This window comes from Amphibalanus amphitrite, unplaced genomic scaffold (assembly GCF_019059575.1).
Source record: "Amphibalanus amphitrite isolate SeventyFive unplaced genomic scaffold, NRLGWU_Aamphi_draft 000156F_arrow, whole genome shotgun sequence".
Taxonomy (NCBI): Eukaryota; Metazoa; Arthropoda; class Thecostraca; order Balanomorpha; family Balanidae; genus Amphibalanus; species Amphibalanus amphitrite.
In genome coordinates, this window is record NW_024881651.1 from 167,279 (window position 1) to 188,472 (window position 21,194).

Sequence of the window (21,194 nt, forward strand, 5' to 3'; positions counted from 1 at the left end):
TAATAGCTCGGCCTGGGGCATCGCCATTTATATAGCGCAACACTACCGCTGGTGCCGTCTAAAAACGGGCATATCTCGCTCACCCAGCGCCGCTTTCCTCACAAATGAGTTAATTTCGGCACATCACTGAAGGAGAGTCTGCTCATACACATCTCAACCCAGCCCCTGGGGCGACCTCTGGATACCGGTAGCGGCCCCTCTCTAGGTATCTCTCTCGTCGGCCGGGATAGAGCGCTCCTAAGAGTCGTTCGGCACTCGGCAGCGCTCTCACTTTCATCTTTAGGTCCCTACAGGCTCGACGGAAGGCTATCAGTATGCATGGGCACGTGTATGAGCGTCTGGCGGCGGAGAGTGTGCTCGATATAAGCAGCGGAGGACTGTGTGTTCAACAGTAGTTCAAAGGCTGTGTTCATAATCAGCAGAAGCGGGAACTCGCAAGGCACAGCACCACTAACGACATGACGCAACAGCGCATACACAGATAGCATCAGTGTTATGTGGCTTAAAGGCCACATACCTAGGGTTGTTGCTAAGCTATGTGTCCTAAGCTTAGCACGGCTAACTGCCAAGCTGAGTGCCAAAATGACATCTGTCGGACCGTTCACCTGTTGTGAGGTGCATTGCAGTCTCGGGAGCCGTGCAATTAATTCCGATCGCGGAGTCAGTCAACTGGAACTAACGCGCCAACCGCGGGGCACCACTCCACCCAGAATAGATCAGTGGCTCGAGACATGGCGCAACAGTCAGGTCAGTCTAACCTAAACCTGCCACAGAATGCCCCTGTAGCCTTAACACAGAAAGGCAATACAACTGGAGCCGCCCGATCGACTTGATTGAATGCTTCGCGCCCGATGGCCTCGGGATACATTTTTCACATTTGACCTCGTGTCATTGTTTATTTCCAAACGTTTTCTTCTGATCTACTTTGCTGAAGCTGCCACAGCCGTTTCAAATAGCAGATGTGCACGTATGCATAACGCATGCTATCAGCACAGCACTTCGGTGTTACCCCGATTTTCCGCTATGCGTTGATCATTGCTGGTTCGAGCCTTCGTGCAGTCGCCCACGTCAATCCTTTTTTGACCCACTTAGTACCGGCTACCAAAGAACTCGCGCGCCCTTCAGATCCACGGAGGAGAGTCTCCGCCCTCAGGACCCGTTCTCCCACGTGCCCGAACCGACAAGGCCCCTCGCTACAACGGGCGACGTCACCCCCCGACCAACAGGAAACCTCTCGGCCGTCACCTTGCGTAGGGGGTAAAATATAGCAGCTCAGCTAACAAGACGTGCGCTGCCAACCGCCAGAGACCGGACGCTCTTTGTGCACGGTCCAAACAAATCGAGACGGCGTCGCCGCTAATACATTAGCGGGCATGTTGCATTAATCCGGGGGAGGACTGCGCACGAAGCTGTGTACCTACATACCTAAGCACGGTCACGCAGTGCTCGGGACTGCCCGAGAACCATTGCAAGAACAGGCGATTAGGGTGTATTGTGTCAACAATTAAAGTAAAGGCGCTGATCCCCGTGTCAGACATGCAACATAGCGAGAATTGCAATGCAAACATTGCGCTTGCATGCACGATGTAGAGGAAAATACCTCGGTGCATTTCGTGTGAATAGCATAGACTAAAGACGAGTTCAAGCAACTATAATTCCTTATAAGGTCATGTACTTGTTTTGTATTTGGTAACTTGTATCGCAGAGCTCGGCCCAGTAAAGCTTCGAATGAGTTCTTCGGTGAGTTTCCTTCACTTTAGCTACATACCTACTTAGTACTTTGCTCAAAATCGTGCATTATAACAAGCCAACCAAACAAAGTTTCTGTGCTATTCTTCGGAACGATCTATAATAAGGTAATAGCTGCTCCACGCACCACGTAGAACAGCCCTTATCGATCTGGCCCAACCCATCAGAAGACTTACCATCCGTTCTCAGCTCCGGACATGCTGGCTCGCCGCGTGGGCTGCCGCTCGGGTCGCGGCCTCGGGCGGGGGCGGGGGCGGGGGCGGCCGTCGGGCAGCTGGCCGCCGCCCTCGCGCCGCGCGCTGTTCACCGGCAGTGCCCTCAGGGCACGCAGGTCGGGGGAGCTCTGGTGGGTATCAGCTGGACCTGAAGACAGACGAGGGAGGCATCCGCTGTGTCAGGCTTATGGGCGGGGAAAAACGAGAGCACTGCGACGCATGGAATGGAGATCATGACATGGCTGCCGAAAATCCAGGAGCGCAATGTCGATGGAATGGGCGGGGAGATGGGAGGAGTGCCACCAAACTGACAGAATGGTTACATCGACACGGACACCAGAGCAGGTTCAAACATTTGGTACACGGCACACCGAGACGTGCGGAGAATGCTGAGTGAGACGAAAGCGGGAGGAAATTCGGAGAGAGAGAGAGAGAGAGAGAGAGAGAGAGAGAGAGAGAGAGAGAGAGAGAGAGAGAGAGAGAGAGAGAGAGAGAGAGAGAGATGAGGACAGGAGATTGGAGACTTGTCTCAAAGCCTGTCAGAGCTCTCAGCATACGGTTTCACCATACACAAACACGCACAAGTGTCCCGCGAACGGCCGCCGTCACCATCGGCGTCACTGTCACTGAGCCTTCCCGCAGCTAGCGTAGAAGAAGGTAGTTTATAGGACCGACCTTACTCTGTGGTCCGACCTTGAGACCCTCCCACCTTCGCGGGGCGGGGACGGGGGACGCCGTGTGGGCAGCGTCAGCCGGCTCAAAATAACGAGCTGCGGCGCATTAATTAGGTCAGAATGTGAACGGCCGGATCAGGGGTGGCACGGACGGCTGAGCGCCGCGTCAAGTGTTCGCTCGGTGGGCTTGGTGATACGGTAGAGTTTCGCACATGGAGGAGCGACTGTGGAAAACTTGACGACTTTGAAAGAGTGTAGAAATTAAGTTTATTTTTTTAATTATGTTGATAAACATATAAAGAGAAGCACAAAACAAAAATAAATGTCATTTACGTACCCTCTAGCTCTCACTCAAGAGTGCAGTAGCTTAAAAATAATCGTAAAATAAAGTTGTCATCAATGCCAAACCGTGCCATGGATATAGTTCACAGTTCACAATGGCACCTGACAAATGTGGCATTATAATTGGTGAAAAAGTTGGTTTAATGTGTCGAGTCCGGATGAGACCGGGAGAAACTCGCTCAACACAGGTACAGAAAAACGGCGACATTTTCTCACGGCAGTGATAAACGCAAACAGTTCTGCGTAACAATGCCATTGTGTTTTGCGCACCTATTTACGCTAAATGGGTGATACAATTTATGTAATGTGGGCATAAGTACACGTTTCAATCCACCAGCGCCCGTCAACTTTCACAGTAACTCATTCAACAGACATGTGTTCTATCACTGGCTTTCGACACTTACATGAACAACTAAAGCTTACCGGAGCGAGTTTGAAAAGGATCTAGTTCCCTAAAATAGAGAGCTCATCGTTCAGTCAGGGTGTGTCATGAAATTCATCAGCCTTTTTGGATTCACAACAAATAAGTAACTGAATTGGATTGGTATTGCAACAGACAAGGTATATACAGGTCATCAAACACGAATATTTCACATTGATATCTGTGAATGTATATTCAGGCCAGCTATCATGTGAACGCATCCCATCGACAGTTCATGACAATTTTGCAACATTCATCGCGTCTATACACACAACGGTTCCGAGCTTCCGATGCTAACTGGTAACTTCTCACACCACTGGTACCGGTTGTGACCAATACTGGACAATCTCACCGTGACCAGGCTTGGGAAAGCCGGTGCGATTATATATCACGACCAGTTAGCTCGCTCCCACACAAATGGAATGTCCAAAGTTCAATCAATGGATCAAACACACGTTGTATCTGAGATATAAGGCTCATGTATCAGGGAAGGGCGAAGGCCCATATTCGCATAGACAATCTTATTGACCGTTAAAAAAAAATAATAATGCTACGAGAATGTCTGTTGGTTAGTGTATTATATTTCTGCGATCGAAAATAGGTATTTGCGCGCTGATCAAAATTTTGTAACTCGACAAAAGAAAACAAAAATTATTTATGAACTTCGCAATGCACGTCCACGCTCTACCTCAGGGTACAATGAGCGATCTACACAGGATATATTGAACGATCTGCACAGGATATACGTATCGAGCGAGCTGCCCATTGTTGAGATTGAGCGCTCTGTCCACTTACTCGATATGGTCCAGGAGCGTTTGATCTGTCTCTTCAGCTGGTCGGCGGGGGCGACCGTGTCGTCCTCACGGCGTCGTGACGGACTCGAGCTGAACTCGTTCATCCATTGCCCGCTGGCCAGCTGAATCTCGCTGAAACAAACACCGAAGCAGAACGTCAGCAGTTGTGTATGAATTTCATTAGCAGGCGCTGAGGAGGTGGTGTGTTTGCGTGTGTTATTAGCTGGACTATGTGAGCGATTGATGTAATGATGTGAAGACAACGGATGACGAATGATGAAGCCTAGAAAGTGCGATTAAAGTTGGTATCATCAATAAAAGGTAAACATGATTGTCGTCTGCGGTTTTCAGGTCAAAGAACACATCAGCAAGGGGAAAAAACATCGACAAACATCAATTTACGGCAACAAAAATACGGCCAGTGACGACAATGATCATCATGACGTCCGTGAAAAGCAGAGTCCTCCTCATCTTTTGTACAAGTTTCACCAAAGAAAAAGTTTTTCTTTCTAAGCCACAGTTAACGTACCGGTAGCTTATTAACGTGATTATCTTTCGTCACTCAATATATTTAGGTACCGTAAAACGGGGTGTTAAGGGACAGTTTTGAGGTGTTTTGTTATATAACTCAAGAAGGGTTGGAGATAGAAGCATCAAATTGTCAGCATTTTATGTGGAATTTGGTGCTTTACATTACATGCCTGCTACATTAAAGTTTTTAAGATTTATACCTGCATATTATTTTTTATTATTTTTCATCACTGTCCCTTAGCACCCCAATGTGGGGTGTTAAGGGACACCTATATTATTCCAAGAAATGGTTATCAAATGCCCACAATTGGGGTGTGGAAGGGCACACAATGTATTTATTGAAATGTTTTGCATTTTCTGTCACTAAACAAGTCAGGTTCATTCACCACTAATGACCTTTTTAGCCAATTACGTGTAATGCAGTTTACGCTTGTGGAAAATGTGCTAATTATAAGGTAAACAGAACCAGAAAGTAATCTTCTGTCATCAATAAAAACCCATGTTGAAGCTAGTCACTTGTCATTATGTTGCCCTCTTTGTTTTAGCCTTTTTATGATGACATCTCATTTACCTACATCAGTCTCCATTGACCCGTCATTGTAAAAGAGAGTGTTGAGATGTTTTGTTACATAACTTAAAGGTAGTGTGCCACCTTTGAAAGATTTCCCATTTTATTTTTCCTAGGATAAGAAGCTTCTGTTTTTACCTAATATCGCAAAAAAAATCAAAAATGGGCCTGGAATAGTGCCTTTTTCGCCTAAAAGTTTTTCGGTTTTTAGATATGTATAACAACTGTAGTGGGCTCACCTGCAAACAGGCGTCGGGCAACAATCGCGAATGCGGCGCACTTGTGACAATAAGCAAAGGTCATTATAGTGTTACGACCATACGACGTACGGGAATGAGTTATCAGCTGTCTAATCGTAGACAACACAATGTCGAGCCTTAAACTGTAAGCCCGTATTGGTATTGTTTCTTTTATTTGGCTGTCGAACATTATTTATGGTTTGAAATATGATTTTATGTAAAATAATTGATATGAAAAAGCCGTCTTATAAGTTATGACCCCATTTCACCACACGCAAGTGGCAGAAATGACAATGATCAGCTGACGCATTTTTCTTGGCCGAAGTCAGAGCGCGCGGCCCGACGCACCACGCGTATTTGGAAATTCCGACCTCGACGAGCATCAGAAGCCACCTAACAGGCGTGTTCGAAACCGCAGGAGATGATGATGAACGGGTTTATCGAAACTTGATTGGATGAGCATATCGGTAATAGCGATTTCAGTGTGTGCATTTATTGTTCATAGTGGTGTGAAATGTGGTTGGGGTACGACCGACAACCCGTTGGGGCGAATTTCGCACTGGGGTACTCAAAATTTGAAGAATTTAAGACGTTTCCATGAGTTTTGAAGGTATGGATAAGTTCTAAAAATCCGGTTCTCCTTATCTGGGCCATTAACTCCATACGGTCCAAGAAAGCTGGCACACTACCTTTAAGATGTGTTAGAGATAAAAGCATGAACTTGCCAGCATTTTATGTGGAATTTGGTGTTTTCCATGCCAACTGAAAGAAAACTTAATCAAATTATATTTAGATATTATTTTTATTTTTTCTCCCCTGTCCCTTAGCACCCCACATCCACCTCAAAATATGCATGTATCCGGAAAAGAGGAAGAGGATGATGAATGAATGGGTGGATTTGCAATGGGTGGAAGTTTTTCAGGAAACATGTGCATTGTGCAACACATGTGACAATACACCTATACATTAATTTTCCCTGTACACCCACTAGTTTATGTGGTACACACAGAGTTTTGGAGATGTTTCAATTTTGTGAAAATGTAGCATGATTTTCAAATCCATTTTTGAACCAAATCACTTGCATGAAAAACCATACCATTCTGTCCTATGGTCAAGAGTAAAACAGTGTCAACTACCACACTGAAGTTTTTATTGAACCTTCTCAAATTAGGAAGTTAATATGACTCAAAGTTTTCCCGTGCAACTGTCCCTTAACACCCCACTGTCCCTTAACACCCCATTTTACGGTATGATTTAGGTTAGCTATAGTCGTGCCCTTTTCATGTTCCGTTTTCAAAATGGTGTAAGAACGGTGCAAGTATTATATTCAATGGAGCGATTTGGTCCTTATACATCGGAGAAGGGGAGGGAGAAGGGTCGGTTGGCCCTCATACACCCGGGTGGGGATGGCCGGAGGTGTGGTGACGAGCTCCAGCACCACTGGGCTCCTCTCTGCCGATTTATGAGCCACCGGTACCTGTCGATGACCGAAGTCATCAATAACGTCAGTGGTGGAATGCGCGGTCGCTGCCGACCAACGGTAAATAATGGCCACGATTAAAATACCATTCATCAGGAAGAAACAAGACAAAGTCGAATTCCTCATGTGCAGCTTCACAGAAGTGTTCTACGAGAACAAAAGAAAATGTGTTAAAACGAACAGTTATTTGATGGTATCTTAGCAAGATTTGCTTCAGACAAACCACCTCATTAACGAAACATGAACAAAATCTCATCGAGAGACGCTCGGGCCTACACAAAGCGGCCTCAATAGAAAGCGGTGGATAAAAGTAACAGCACCCCATTAACCATCGCCGTTCGGACGAGCCAGACATATCACCCAATCACGTTCCACCGGCTATTGGACGATGACACGCCCCCATATACCGCTGATACGATATACCGCTGTATGGGGGCGATGACACGCCCCCATACAGCGATGACACGCCCCCTTTCCGGGCGGCTAATAAGGGGCGATTATGCTGGCCGGCAAAGTGCGTCTGACAGCTCCGACGGAGACGGTGAGAGCCGCACCCGGAGCAGGCCGGATTGTTCACACACAGCGGACGCGACAGCCGAGAGGGGCCGCCCATACGCCAAGGTCGCCGTTGGAGCTCAGGAGGAGCCTCTCAGTGCTCTCTCGTCCACAGTCAGAGCCGGTGAACGGGCGGCCCGGGCGAGGGCGACCTAGAGACGCAGCTGATAAAGCGAGACGGATATTACACGCAGGTGCAGCTACGTGTCAGAAAAAGTGAATTCTGAGAGTTAGTATCGTTTGAGGCTGGTTGGGGATAGATTGGTGAATGCTGGTTCAGGAGCTCAGCTACGGTAAATAAATTACATATGATCTGGGTGACTCGGAGACGTACTCGCCTATATCAATACGTATCAATCGACTGATATACCGCGATCATTGGATCGTTAGAAATCGCGTAGCTTTTGGTAGCCAGTCTGGTTTGTTGGCCAGTCTGACGTCGCCTTTCCACTACCCACGCCTGGCCTGTCGTCGTGTCACTGTAGCGGGAGATTAGCACTGTGTGACAGGACAATGAGTACCTGCCCGGAGACCCGTCACGGCTGGCTCCAGGGCCGGGAACCGGAACCGGCTGGGGTAGACTGGAACGATGGACGAGTGGAGACGGACAGACGGGTCCTGAACTCCTGGTGATGGGTTAAGTCAGAAGGACAGGGTTATTTAACCCAGATGAGCGACTTTGAAGCTTGAATTAGGACGGCTTTGAAAAAGCGTGTTTGAATCATATACGCAACAAGCTTATCAATCAACCACTCGGTGCCCTTATACGGTGAACAGAATTCAGGACAGCTCACTATCGTTAGCGCATTAATCAGATTATCACTCTTTATGAACTGAAAGAATCTCACTTTCCAACCGGGGCCGCTCTAAAAAACAACGCCCTTCACTGTCACTCAACTGGCTGCGCCGCTGTGGTACGATGACGCCCTAACGACGCACCGATGACGCCAATGATAACGGCCGGATGTCTGCGGATGACGTTCCGGTGCCGCCCGGCGGAGTCGCGCTTGGTGACGCCTTGGATGACGCTCGGATGACGCCTCATATGACGCCCTTTGTGCGGGGCAAATAAGGCCGGTGACAGCGCCGTGGAGCGCCGATGACGCAGCGCGCTGGGATGACCGATGACGGGACCGACAGGGCAGACGGAGAAAAGAGGCCACCGCTCGACCAGCTCGAGAGCCACCCAGCCAGCCAGCCAGCGATAGTCAGCCAGTCAGTCCGGCTGGCCGGCATGGTAGTTAGTTTGCCAGCTAGAGAGCCAGCTTGTCCGACAGACAGCTAGCCAAGCAGCTGCAGTCAGCAAGGCAGTCGCAAGCTAGACAGTATACGGCCAGCGCAGTTGGACGGCCGACAAGCCCACCAGTCATTCAGTCATCCAGCCAGCCAAGCAGTCCGACTAGCCAGTCAACAAGCCGGTCAGCGCGACCAGTCCGACAGTCAGCCAGTCATCCAGTCAGCCAGTCATCCATCTGCAGCCACTCCGACTAGCAGACCACTGCTAGCCAGCTGAGAGACAGCCGAGAGCCGTCCAGCGCGGCGGTCCGGCCGCCCAGCCCCGCGGGCAGGCACGCATCGGGAGCGACAGGTAGCGGCGAAGAGGCAGAGGCGGGCGCGGCAGGAAGCGGAGAGCAGGCAGAGGTAGCGGGGGCGGCGAATCGCGTGCTCTGATGGAGAGCAAACAGCTCGCGGCGGGAACCGCCGACGTCCCGACGGCAGCAGCCAGCGTAGACGGCCATGAATGATCGTACCTCCCGTCAGTGTGTGGGCGGTCCGGCCATCAGGCCTGGACAATTGACGCAAAACGGACTCATCTCGCAAAAGGGATGGTCCCAACCATGATGGTTAGGACCATTCAGTTCCAGCTTGGAGTGTACCTAATTTGTTACTCTCAATTGAAACGAAAGTAGCCTCTGCTACTCACTTCCCAAGTTTGTTTATCATTCCAAAGATCTTCGTGAGTGCAGCACATCAAGTAGGAGGATGACCCACGAAGCGGCACACGCTGCTTTGAAGTTTCCCATCAGTAACCGACGAGCTGGCTACGCCGTGCATCAGTCAATGCCAAAGGATGGATTTATGATCGTTCCCGACAGGCGGCACTCCCGACTTGTCTGGTCCAATCCACCTCCCATTCCCCTGCCTCGCTAAGACAGACGAACAATTTTTCACTCTGCATCGGCACACGGGTCCAACCCGTCCAACTTCACTCAATACGCCTTGGGTGGCGAGCAGTATCGCAGAAGAGTCATTTTTGACTCTTCTCACTCATACTCGACTGGCTCGGAGTGCTCCAGACGCGTGCCGAACAAGTGCAAGCACCTATTTGGAGTCCACCCATCTCTTGTGGTCAGTCGCTCTCCAAACCCAGCCCCGTGCCGTGTGCACTGTGCACTCGACCGCAGCTGTGGCGTTCCGAGCGGGCAGCTGAGGTCATCCGATGACGTCACTGACCGCAGAGCTACCTGACGTGAAGCTACCTGGTCACTACAGGTCAGTAGTTGTGTGATGGTCCGAGCTCGGAGGAGCTGTCGAGCGAATGTTACGGTATGTTACGCCATAAGGAGAAGGACAGATAGAGTGGAATGAAGGGAAATATGGAGGTAGGCATGAACGAAGAGAGAAGGGATATAGAACAAAAAAGAGGAAAGAATAGAAGGAAAGAGGAATATAAACGTGTGAAGAGGTTAGGAGAAAGAGATAGGGAAAGAAAGAGAAAGAAAGAGAGAGAGAGGGGGGAGGGAGAATGGAATAAAGGAGGAGGGAGCTACCCTTATACCTATACCTCCACCTACCCCACCGCCTCCTGTCTACCCATCAACCCGCTGTCTCACGTCGTGGACATCTGAGCCATCTCTAACCACGACTTCCTGCCGCCGACCACTACAGCCACAACATGCACTCGGCTTTTTGCGGCCGGGAGCTGATGTCGGGCTGCTAGTGGTGCGGCGCGGCGTTTCCCTGTTGTTATCGCGTGCTGCGGCGGCGGTCGGACCCGTCACCAGTCAGCCTTGTTTGGTCCCCGGCCAGCCTTGTGGTGACCAAACAGGGCAGTGGGCTCCCACGCACACCGTGGAGTGGACTCAGGACGAACGAGCGGCGTCACTGTGGTCAGGGGGCGCAATGGGGGTGGAGCGGCGCCGCCTGCTGATGAAACCTCTCATTTTACTAAGGCAGAAATCCAGTAACGGCATGGCGGCCAGTGAATTCAGAAAAAGGACGAAAGGGAACTTTAAAAAGTGCATGAAGATATGGAGAGAAAGATCGAATCAACAGAGGAGACATTGCGAGATTCATTAGGCATTATTCGTCTGATCTAATGCAAAAAGTTCAGAGTTCTCGCAACTTGCGAAGGTGAGTTTCCCACATCGTCCAGCGAGGCCCCTTCGCAAGGCAGTGCCGATCTCATACCGTCGACAGCGCACGTAACGGGTCGTTAACGAGCGATAACAGCCACTAACGAGTGATAACGGCCCAAAAGTGGCGCTAACCAGACACCGTGAGTAGCGGCGGAGTCGCGGTGATCGCCGGTCTTAGTCGATAATCGACCGTCATCCAACCACCGCCTCACTATTCAGCTTCGTGTGAACCGGCCTCTACGGCGGATGGAAGGCCAGTTGGGGTGAGGGATGATCGACTTCGGGCTGCGCGGGCGGAGTGTTCTGGTCATGATCTCCGTTAGCGAGATATCCGAGAGCCATCAGATTAGATGATCCAGCGAACGCAACATCGGAATTCGGAAAGTCATCGGAGTTGATGCTGGCAAATGGTGAGCAAAGGGTCACGGCAGGAGCCTAAGCATCGGAATCCGGTCTGAGGAAAACCCGAGCCATAAAAGCGTCCATTGAAGAAACAGCTGGCCGAATCGACCGGATAAGCAATCAGTCGACCCATTAGGCGCGCAGTTTGCTCAGCCACCACACAAACCGCGAGCTGAACGCTTGGTGAGCTTCTGTCGACCACCAGCGGAGGCACAGCAGGGGAGGAGTGGCAGCTGGCCGCGTAAACATACCACCGTCGCCATAGCCACTACCGCCGCCACCACAGTCACTACCGCCGCCGCCACAGTCACGGTTACAATCACAGCCTCAGCCACAGCCACAGCGACCGCGGCCAGCTGTCAGACTTCCGAGCAAAACAATGGAAGGCGCTTCAGCAGAGGTGAGCCCACCGGGGCGCATCTCCGCTCCTGTCCCCTGCGGCAAAGGAGCGAACGAACGACGGGTGAGACAGCCAAACGACAGGGCGAGGGAAATGGTCGGCCGACAAAATTCAAATCGCAGTGCTTCAGAGTTTTACGCGCGAAATTCAACAGTTGCTCAACACGTAAGATTGGCTGTATGTTAACCCTAGAACGCCTAGGGGGGTTGTATCAACCCCCCCCCCTGAGGTTTTTTCGAAGTGCACGCTAAACGGCTTGTCGTAGCGGGCTGAAATTTTCAATACCCTCTGGGGCAACCTTTGCGCATCTTTTGCCGAAAAAAAAATGATCGGGTCATGTCAGGTCACGGAGTTATGACGTCATAAGAGGTACAGCCTCCGGCCGGATTTTCACAAACTGAGTGCCAACGCCCGAGGTTTCCTGCCGGTGGTACGGACATCGGTTGATGGATCGTGATGAAACTTCCCATGCATGTTGGGGCAAGTATTGGCTATCATATGGTATAAGAAATTTGACCGGGTCAGGTCAGGTCACGGAGCTATGACGTCACAAGAGGAACAGCGTCCGGTACTATTTTTGAAAAGCGCCCGAACCACTATTTTGCTAATTCTTGTCACCTCAATGGGAATATGCAGCAATATTAGCTTCTATAGGGAGCAAATGGACCTCCCAAATCAAAAAATACAATCAGATTTCAAAAATCTAAATTTTGATTTTTCGAATTTCTGCCGCCGACTGTGACCTTGCCGACTTCCGGCGCTCCCAACGCACCATTTTTAGAGCTAGGGAAACGAAATACATACCAAACGATAGAGAATTGATCAAGGAACACGATAGTGAAGGTTTCAAGTCGATATCTTCCACCGTTTTGCCGCAATCGCCGCCGAAAGTTGAAAAAAGTCTATTTTTCCGAAAATTTGACCTTTGACCGGTCAAAAGTAGGTCAAATGTTGACCTAGGACCAAAAAATATACCACCAATCGCGAGATCTCGTTGAGAGCAATCCGTTGGTTTTTTCCGCTAAGCTCTACGACCTTCCGTTTCGAAACGCCAGGGGGGGGTCGTAACAACCCCCCCCCCCCCCCCTGGTCGTTCGTGTTATGAGAAATGGCCTGGTCGTGCGAGGGTTAATAGGAGGTTTAGGTGCGTAGTGTATCCTGGACGTTAAGAATTACAAAGGCCACTGGACATGAAATACTTATGTGGCAATGTATAAGGCAAGAGAGGCGGCATAAGTTGTGGGGATGACGTTGTTGGTAATGAATAAAGGCCCATCTCTTTACCAAAAGAGTCTACTTCTGAAAGCGGCGGCATACGAAGCCGCCCCACCCCAACCTCTCAAACTATGAGAGATTAACCATACCCCGGAGCAAGGCGGCTAAATGCAGCAGGGACGGGTGGCATTTAGTGGCCATTCTTCTGAAGACAGCTTTTCACCAGTTACGGAGATCAAAGTCGGTGCGACGATGACAGGGTGGAACGACGGCATACGGTAACTCTTCCGACCTTGGCTGGCATACAACATGGTAGAAACAGCCATGGAGGTGAAGAGTTATGAACGATGTTGCCCATTTTCCTGAGAAGCACCACAGCTGGGGCTATGAGTTGCAGGAACGGTCACCGACGGCCGGCGTGGGCAGCTGGAATGGCGTCTTGCCAGGAGTGGCATTACACGACTGCATATCAACCACGGACCTCGCTGTCACCGCTGCCGCACCCGCTTGCCGCCTGCCGTCTCCACCTCCGCACCCGCTTGCCGCCTCCGCCTCCGCTCCCGCCTGCCGCCTCCGCCTGCCGTCCCCCATCTCCCTGTCGTCTCCATCTACCGCCCACGTTCGCATCAACATTCAACAGTCACCGGAGCGACCCTGCGGTCGGCTGGTCACTCAGCCAGCGTTCGTCGGCAGTCGCGGGCCTGGCCTTCGTGAGTGCACGACGCCTCTGCCGCCCACATCAACCAGGTGCAGTAGGGACCGCTCTGCCACGGCGTTCTGCAGTCCAGGACACAGCTGGATGGTGGGCGATGGGTAGGTCACGCAGTCCTTGTACACAGCACAAAGGAAAATTGGAGTGACCGCAGCTGTTGCACGCGAATGGCGATAATTAAAAACGGACCAGCAACAAATGTGCGACGCTTGAGTTGTGTTTGGAGCGGTACAGCCAAGGGTATACAGCAGACAGTTCTGAAAGGGACTCACGCCCACTGGCCCATGTTTCTGTGAAACCTGACAGGATATTACCAATAGGCAAGTAGCAAGGATAGATCATGAGTTCAAAATCTCCAAATCACATTAAAACGTTGCAAGGCTATCTTAAAACCGACGTGAAATCCCGCGTACCTATTTTACACTTATGCGATGAAAGACGTTTGTTTGCATTGCACTTTTTTCTCGCGACTTTTCGTTCCAATCGTTCCACTAACCAGTCAAGTGGTAGACGTTCAGCAGATATCACTATTTTGTTAAAAAGGCTTCTTCTATTCACCTCTTTGCAATGCCACAATATGTCCTTGCCGGTCGCTTATCGAAGGTTATCACATTCCATCGAAAGACGAGCACGTTAAGCACTTAAGCGTCACCATGGACGTCACCAAAGACCATCAAAGAGTCACCACACATCACCAAAGACCACCGGAGCGTCACCATGCCTCCATCGGAGCGGAAAAGCTCGTGATCAGACAGTCGACGGCCGAGGCCAGTTCGTGCCAGGAAGCACAGTCTGAGTCTGGACCCCGTCAATGGGGTCAACCCGGTCAACTTTGTTACCGGTGCATCCGTTCGACTGACTGGTGACTGCATGATGACCATATGAGAATAGGATGGTGACAGAACAGTGACCGAAAGTGACCAAATGACCAATCAGTGACAGAAAAGTGATCGTGCATTGACCTGTCAGTGACCTGGCGGAACCATGAGGCCACCGATCGATGACATGCGCTCCGTTGCAGACAGGTCGATAACCTGTTCGCAAGTGGTGACGCTCCGTCTTGTAAGGCGTCGAAAGACCCTGTTACGAGCCGGAGACAGGATGTTTCAGCCGGATTTACGACGTGATTCGTAGGGAAATGTGAGGGTGGGAGGTGAAAAATCTGGAGCCGCTGTATGGCGTTCCGTTACTCTCAGCTCTCCTGTGAAGAGTGTTGTTGTTGTGCGTCTGAAGGCGTCGACGTCGGGCGTCGACGCGGTACAGTTCCATACGGCGACGTATTTTTCGGGCGGACAGTTATCTGGGTGAGGCTTTACGGCCCACTCGCTGGGGCAGAGCTCGCTGTAAGGCCGTGGGCAGCGGGAGGTTAGATTCCTCCCACCTGAGCCCTGGTGACGTCAGGATAGGCTCGGTATGGCGCAGTGTCTGGCGAGAGCGACCAGCACGTACGGTCTATGGCCCTTCTGTGCAATTGCAATTCAGCCGAGTCGTGACCTCGCTCGGCAGTCGGCAGATGACCTCGGCTCACTGTGTCAGCTATCAATAAATAATAATTAACGAGCGGTACGCTAACTTCACCCAGCCAACTCGCTACGAGGCTTCACTACATCGGCCAAATTTACAGTCGAAAGTCGTACGACGGTTACGTGCCGTCTGGCCTGGCCCGTTTCCCTGACCCCGGCTGACCAGAGGCGGTCTCTCGCCGGCCTCTGGCGGTCTCTCGCTGGCCTCTGGCTGTCCAAAGACCACTCTCCACCGCCGCGCCGGTCAGCGATGGCGTGCGATCGGACCGTTAACCGGAGGGCCACACGGGTAACCTCTGCATGGTGAGAGAGTGAGAGCGACAACGGCGCTGCAGTCTCGGCAACAAATAGCTGTATCTATACTGAGGGGAGATGGGACAGATGTTACTCCGTCACTTCCGTAAATGCTAAAATACGCTGCCTATTGTCAACAGATTTGTAAATGTTCGCTGCAAGACGAGTATTTCACTTATTTCTCACGCTGAGAGCTTGTTACTAGCAGTTCATATCATGTCGCATTTAACTCGTCGGTTACATATTTTGGTCTGTCTCGGGTCATCGAAACGAAAGGAAAACGTCCTTGATTCGACTCCACCATCATAAAACCTTTTCTTCCTTGCTAAATGACGAGTCACAATCAAGAACCGCAACACAAACCGAAAATTGGGACCGTCTTCAAGACAATACCCACCGCACAATACAAGCCACTACACAACAAAACCAACGCCACCTCCAATCAGCGAGTTCCCAGCCGGTCTTTGGCGGACGACAAAGCCCCTTCGCCGCGTCACCCAGTTTCGCTCGCTGCCATGGCGCCCATATGGATGAGCGGCGTTTCGGACGACCTTGCGAGGCTGCCACGGCACGAGTCGGTGTGGGGAAACACGTCAAGAAGGCCCGACGCGGCGCCCAAGGCCGCCAGGTCGCCGGCGTCGGGTGAACGGCACACGACGGTACGTCGGGCGGTGGACGGTGGACGGTGGACGGTGGACGATAGATAGTGGACGGTGGACGGTGGTCGGTGGCCGGTGGACGATAGATAATGGACGGTGGACGATAGATAGTGGACGGTGGACGGTGGACGCCGGACGATGGAAGGCTGAGTGTGGACGTGGTGGTGGACGGTGGACAACGGACGGTGGACGGTAGCGGTGGACGGTAGACAGTAGATGGTTCACGGTGGACAGTGGACAGTGAACGGTGGGCGGTGAATTGTGGACGGCGGAAGGTGGATGGTGGACGGCGGACGATGTAGATGGTGGATGGTGGTTGAAATGAGTCGTTGGCGGTGCAGGTGGTGACCAAGGGCCAATAGTTGGACCACAGCTGGTCACCAACTGCCCTGGGAAAGGCATTCAGGCTCAGTAGAGGTCCTACTACGCTCATATGTGTTTGCCAAGGGCGTTGCTCTCGGAGAGCAGAATGAAGGACGTCGGGACCATTTTTAGTTAAAGGGACCCTCCCACCTTAACATTAGATTTGAGTTGAGATAGCCAAATTGGGGTCCCTGGCTCACAATAACCGGTTTCGGCACTCACAACATCGAGAAATGCCTTAAATCGGAAATATTGAATTTCAAAATTGCAGCATTTTGATTCAGAGGGGCTAATGCTTAGGAATACCCCTCTGAATGTGTGACGTCAGCGCAGATATCTAACGATTTTTAAATGTTTGACTAAAAGGTTTTGTAGCACGCGGTGGTATATGCTATTTGCGCGCAACATCTGCCGCAAACGCCGCACTTCTAAAATAAAGTCGTTAGAAACAGCGGAGATCCCAAAAAAGTAAACAAAAGTAAAAGTCTAATATCTTGAAAACCGGTGAATATTTTTCGGTGAAATTTGGTAGATATTCGTTTTCGCTCATTCTGAACCCAGCGACATCACTTTCATGCCAATTCATAAACTTTTTTGAAGGTGGGAGGGTCTCTTTAAAGGGACTATCCCACCTTTAACATGGGGTTTGAGTTGAGATAGCCAAGTTTGCAGCGAGGTTCAGAAACCACTATCTATCTAGGTTGCAACCCCAGCGGCCTCTTGGTGTTGAAGAAATTCGTTCCCTTCATTTGAAAATGGGCCTTGTATAGTCGGTCAAATATGTATCTTTCCCGGCCGCCAAGTGGCGCTACGGTCTGGATTCGATAGTTGGCTGAGCCCACACCCCAGCTGCCCTGGCGGCTCTGGCGGCTCTGTGACGTCACGCGCGGGGGGCGGAGCTACACAGCGGCCGGCTGGAGAGTGACCGCAGACCAGCACTGGACGGCCTCGCCGCCGGGTGCTCCGGCGGGTCTGGCCGGGAGAGGCGAGCAAGCGGATGCGTTAGGAATCTAACGAATGTGAGGGCAGCGCGATGGTCTAATGATGGCTGTGCTTTCATGCGCCGTGTAAATTGTAGACTGAGTGCTATGAGCTATCAAAGGATTATCTGGTGTTTCAACAGGGGTCGCTGACCTAAAAATTAAGATGGTTGCTCTTGATACGATCGAATGCTTGGTGATATGATGATTAGCGCAAGAGAAATATTTAATCGAATTATGACCGGTTATTTACGACCGGCCAATTATTTATTTATGACCGGCCAACTTGATGTGCGATTTCTGCAACCGTTCTACCCTCATCACTCAACTGAATAATTCTCCCCTTTTCAAAAACGGTGCAGTGATGCGGCATCTCAAACCTAGAGCGACTACACTCAAGTTCAAGCTAACGGTCTCCACTCTCCAATTCAGATACCTATCGAAACCTTTCCGCGACCCGGTGCTGTGGCTCAATCAGTGGGCCAGCTGGCCGCAGACCATACCCGCAGGGCATGAACCTTTGATCATATTAGGTCAACACGCCGTGGCCCCAGCCCGCTCGCCAGGTCCGCGCTCATTGGCCGACGCGGCAACCGCACAACCTGTCCCCTCCCCTCCGTAGTACTCGCAGCGGCCGGCGGATTCAGCCAAGTTACCGACCTGCCCAGCGTGGGGTGGGCCGGCCGGGAAAGATACATATTTGACCGACTATACAAGGCCCTATCTTCAACATGGAGCGACCGTTAGTGTGACGTCACCGATTTAAATGGGTTTGTTCGTTGAAAAATCGCTTAAAACTTGGTCTGAACTTTGTTGTGGTGCTTACAGAGTAAAAAGAATCAGCTTTATGACAGTAATGTGGCCTGGGGAAGGAGGTAATTTTGGGCTGTGACGTCACATATTTGAAAGTTTGTGTTTGGAATATGGGGAGCCTAAGATGTTTAATGAAAAATAAATGCCAGAACCGTGTTCCTGGTCATCCAATCTATAAAGTTGGGCACAATTTAACTGGTTTTAACAACATTTTAGAAGGTGGGATAGTCCCTGAGACCTAAAACGGACATAATTTGTCACTTCCAGAAAATAAATGACAGTGAGTCGAATCGAAAACACACGACCTGACCGAAGCTGGATGACACATTCGACCATAAGAAGCTAGATGGACACCCATCTATTTCAGCTTGTTTTGATCGAAGAGCTGATCGGAGAACCCAGACAGCCTCAGAAAACAACAGATTTGTGGGCATTTGTCATGAACGTGCTGACACTAAGCTAATACCCGAGACGGTGGCATTCAGGGCCTCCATTCACCCTCCCCGGCCCGACTCTCCGTCCATTTCTCCCGGAATCTCCCCGCCCCCCGCCAGGCAGCCGTAGCGGCGCCTACACCTGGGATCCCATTAGAGCGCCGTGAATGCCGCGCAACAGTGTCACCGCTCCGCTTTTTGCCGCTTCTGCGCCGGGATCGGCGGCCTCTAACGGCACGGGGCCACGTTCGCCTTTGACCTGCCGAGAAAGCCGCGCTGCTCCCCGAGCGGCGCACGGGCCTCGCCCATCAGCCCGAGACCTGGAGAGAGGGACACCGAGAGGAGAGAGAGGAGAGAGGGGAGAGAGGATAGGAGGGAGGTAATGGTGCCATGAATCGTGTTTACCACCGCTGGCCGCACGCAGCACGAGCGTGAGCTGGTCCGTGAAATCGGCCAGAGATCAGCAGACAGTGGGTGCAGGGCGCGGCGGAGACGGAGGGTGGCCAGCACGACCGACCGACACGACCGACCAACTGACCAGCAAACTGACTAGCTGACCGACCAATTGACCGGACCAACTGATAGAACAGGTCAATAAAGATCGAATGACAGAAGACTAGCTGACCAAAGATCATCCAACCAGCCGACTGACCGACCAACTGATCAAGAACGGCTGACCTACCGACCGACCGACCGACCGACGATCAACAGGCTAACTGAACAGCTGAACGACCAGCTCATCAAAAACCGGCTGACCAGAGTGACATGGACGAAGAATGTGGACCCCCGGTGCATTAAAAAAGACAGAGGAGCGGTGGGCAGGTAGGGGCGAAACCTGTGTAGATTCTGCTCGGGTGGTCCATAACTCGGCGTGACCGGCCGATCAGGCGCGGTCAGTTGGTCTCGGTCAGAGGTGCCCGGGGTGCGCTGCAGGTCGGCAACTCTCACGTCTTGGTTGGAGTTGCACAGAGGTCCGTGTGATTTACAGACTGAGAGGGCAGATCCACGGATTTCACAGTCTTTCAGACTGTACGGAAAGCTAACAGAATCTATATACAGCATACAGAGCTCGCACTCGCGATCCGTGGCTCTCAAAGGACCTACAGACTACAGAGCAAGCGATCCTCGGCCCTCACAGGCTGGCCGCCATGTCGTAACCGACAGCGCCTGTAGCGGTGACGCAACTGAAAATGAGCCGCGTCGGCCGTCCCGACGCGGGGCGCACATGGCGGCGAGCTGTTAATATCTCCCGCTGCTGGACTGACCAAGCTGTTAATATCCCCCTCAGCTGGACGGAAGATAACAGCCCGATCTACCCGCCGGAGGAGCCGCCCGGCGCTCGCGCTCTGTCGCAATTACAACCCGCGGGAGCGAGCGCTTCCAGTCGGCATACCAGCGCCCAGCAGCAATGTAGGCAGTTCGTGACGGCAGTGATCGGTACTGGCGACATATAAGGAAGCCGTTGGGCAGGTGCCGTGTACTGAGTGGATATCACCTTGAGACGCCGGCGCTGTGCCGGTGTAGCTGCCGGTGCCGCGGGGTCAGCCGCCCGACCCTGGCCCACAGCAGGCACATGGCACCGGATGACGGCGGGACATGGGTGGGAAGACGCTGGGACACGGACGGGCCGGCGTAGTTCCCGTGTCCGCCTCCCTACACGGAGGATAGCAGCAGGTGTGTGGAGGACACTGGGCTACGGTGTCATGCCTGAACGAGCCGTGAAGTCGTTGATAACAGAAGACACGGCTGTCAGTCGTACAAACAAGGCCTCAGGGTATGTCCAACAAGAAACCCGGGAGCATGTTTCGGTGTCTTCCTATACAGCCTTAAATCCTTTAGACCCGTGGCTGCACTAGTCTGCGTCTCAGCACCCACCGTTCGTGGCACGGTTCATTCGACCCCCAACCTCCCCTCCGTGACCCGAGCAGTGGTCCGTGACGCCTGCTGTGTCACCGTGGTGACGCCGCGCTGAACGGAGAGACCCGGGTGACGCCATTTGACCCCAGGTCGGTAGGCAGAGGTAGAGATACGGGAGCAGTGCTGCCATGGTACTCGGTAGCTACCAGAGCGGAGAACCACGTCAAACGGCCGAGATAGCTGTACTTTGGATCAAGCGACTACGGGGGTTGGTGAGACGCACGTGCAGCATCTTCAGCAGGGCAGACCAGTCCAGCAGGCTCAAAGAGTATCGTCAGCATGGGGCAAAGACCTGACCAGTCAGATGTTAGATAGATGTGTCACCGGAGGGATAAACTAGCGTGGAGCGACAGCCCGGTCGCTGATTCTCTTCTCACGCAACGGCTTCCATCACGAGAAGAACTTCCGTGGGAAAGTACGGAGTAGATAAGAGTTTCTAAGACCCAGGAGCAGATCCCTGGAATGGCAAATGCTGGGAAGCTTTGTATGTAGATAGCTCCATTTGGGGACACACCATTCAGACGCCTACAATCTGCACCTGGGCCCTGCGCTGGG

The 21,194-nt window shown here is 51.8% G+C and overlaps 1 protein-coding gene across 1 annotated transcript in view; it reads right to left on the bottom strand.

The window, feature by feature from the left end:
- LOC122383132 overlaps positions 1–21,194 on the bottom strand; it is a 119,941-nt gene that overhangs the window by 66,286 nt on the left and 32,461 nt on the right. Inside the window, exons 3-4 of the mRNA XM_043369281.1 lie at positions 4,197–4,327; positions 1,926–2,112 (exon numbers count right to left, since the gene is read on the bottom strand). Of these exons, the coding sequence (XP_043225216.1) occupies positions 1,926–2,112; positions 4,197–4,327 (318 nt within the window). The remainder of the gene's footprint in view (positions 1–1,925; positions 2,113–4,196; positions 4,328–21,194) is intronic.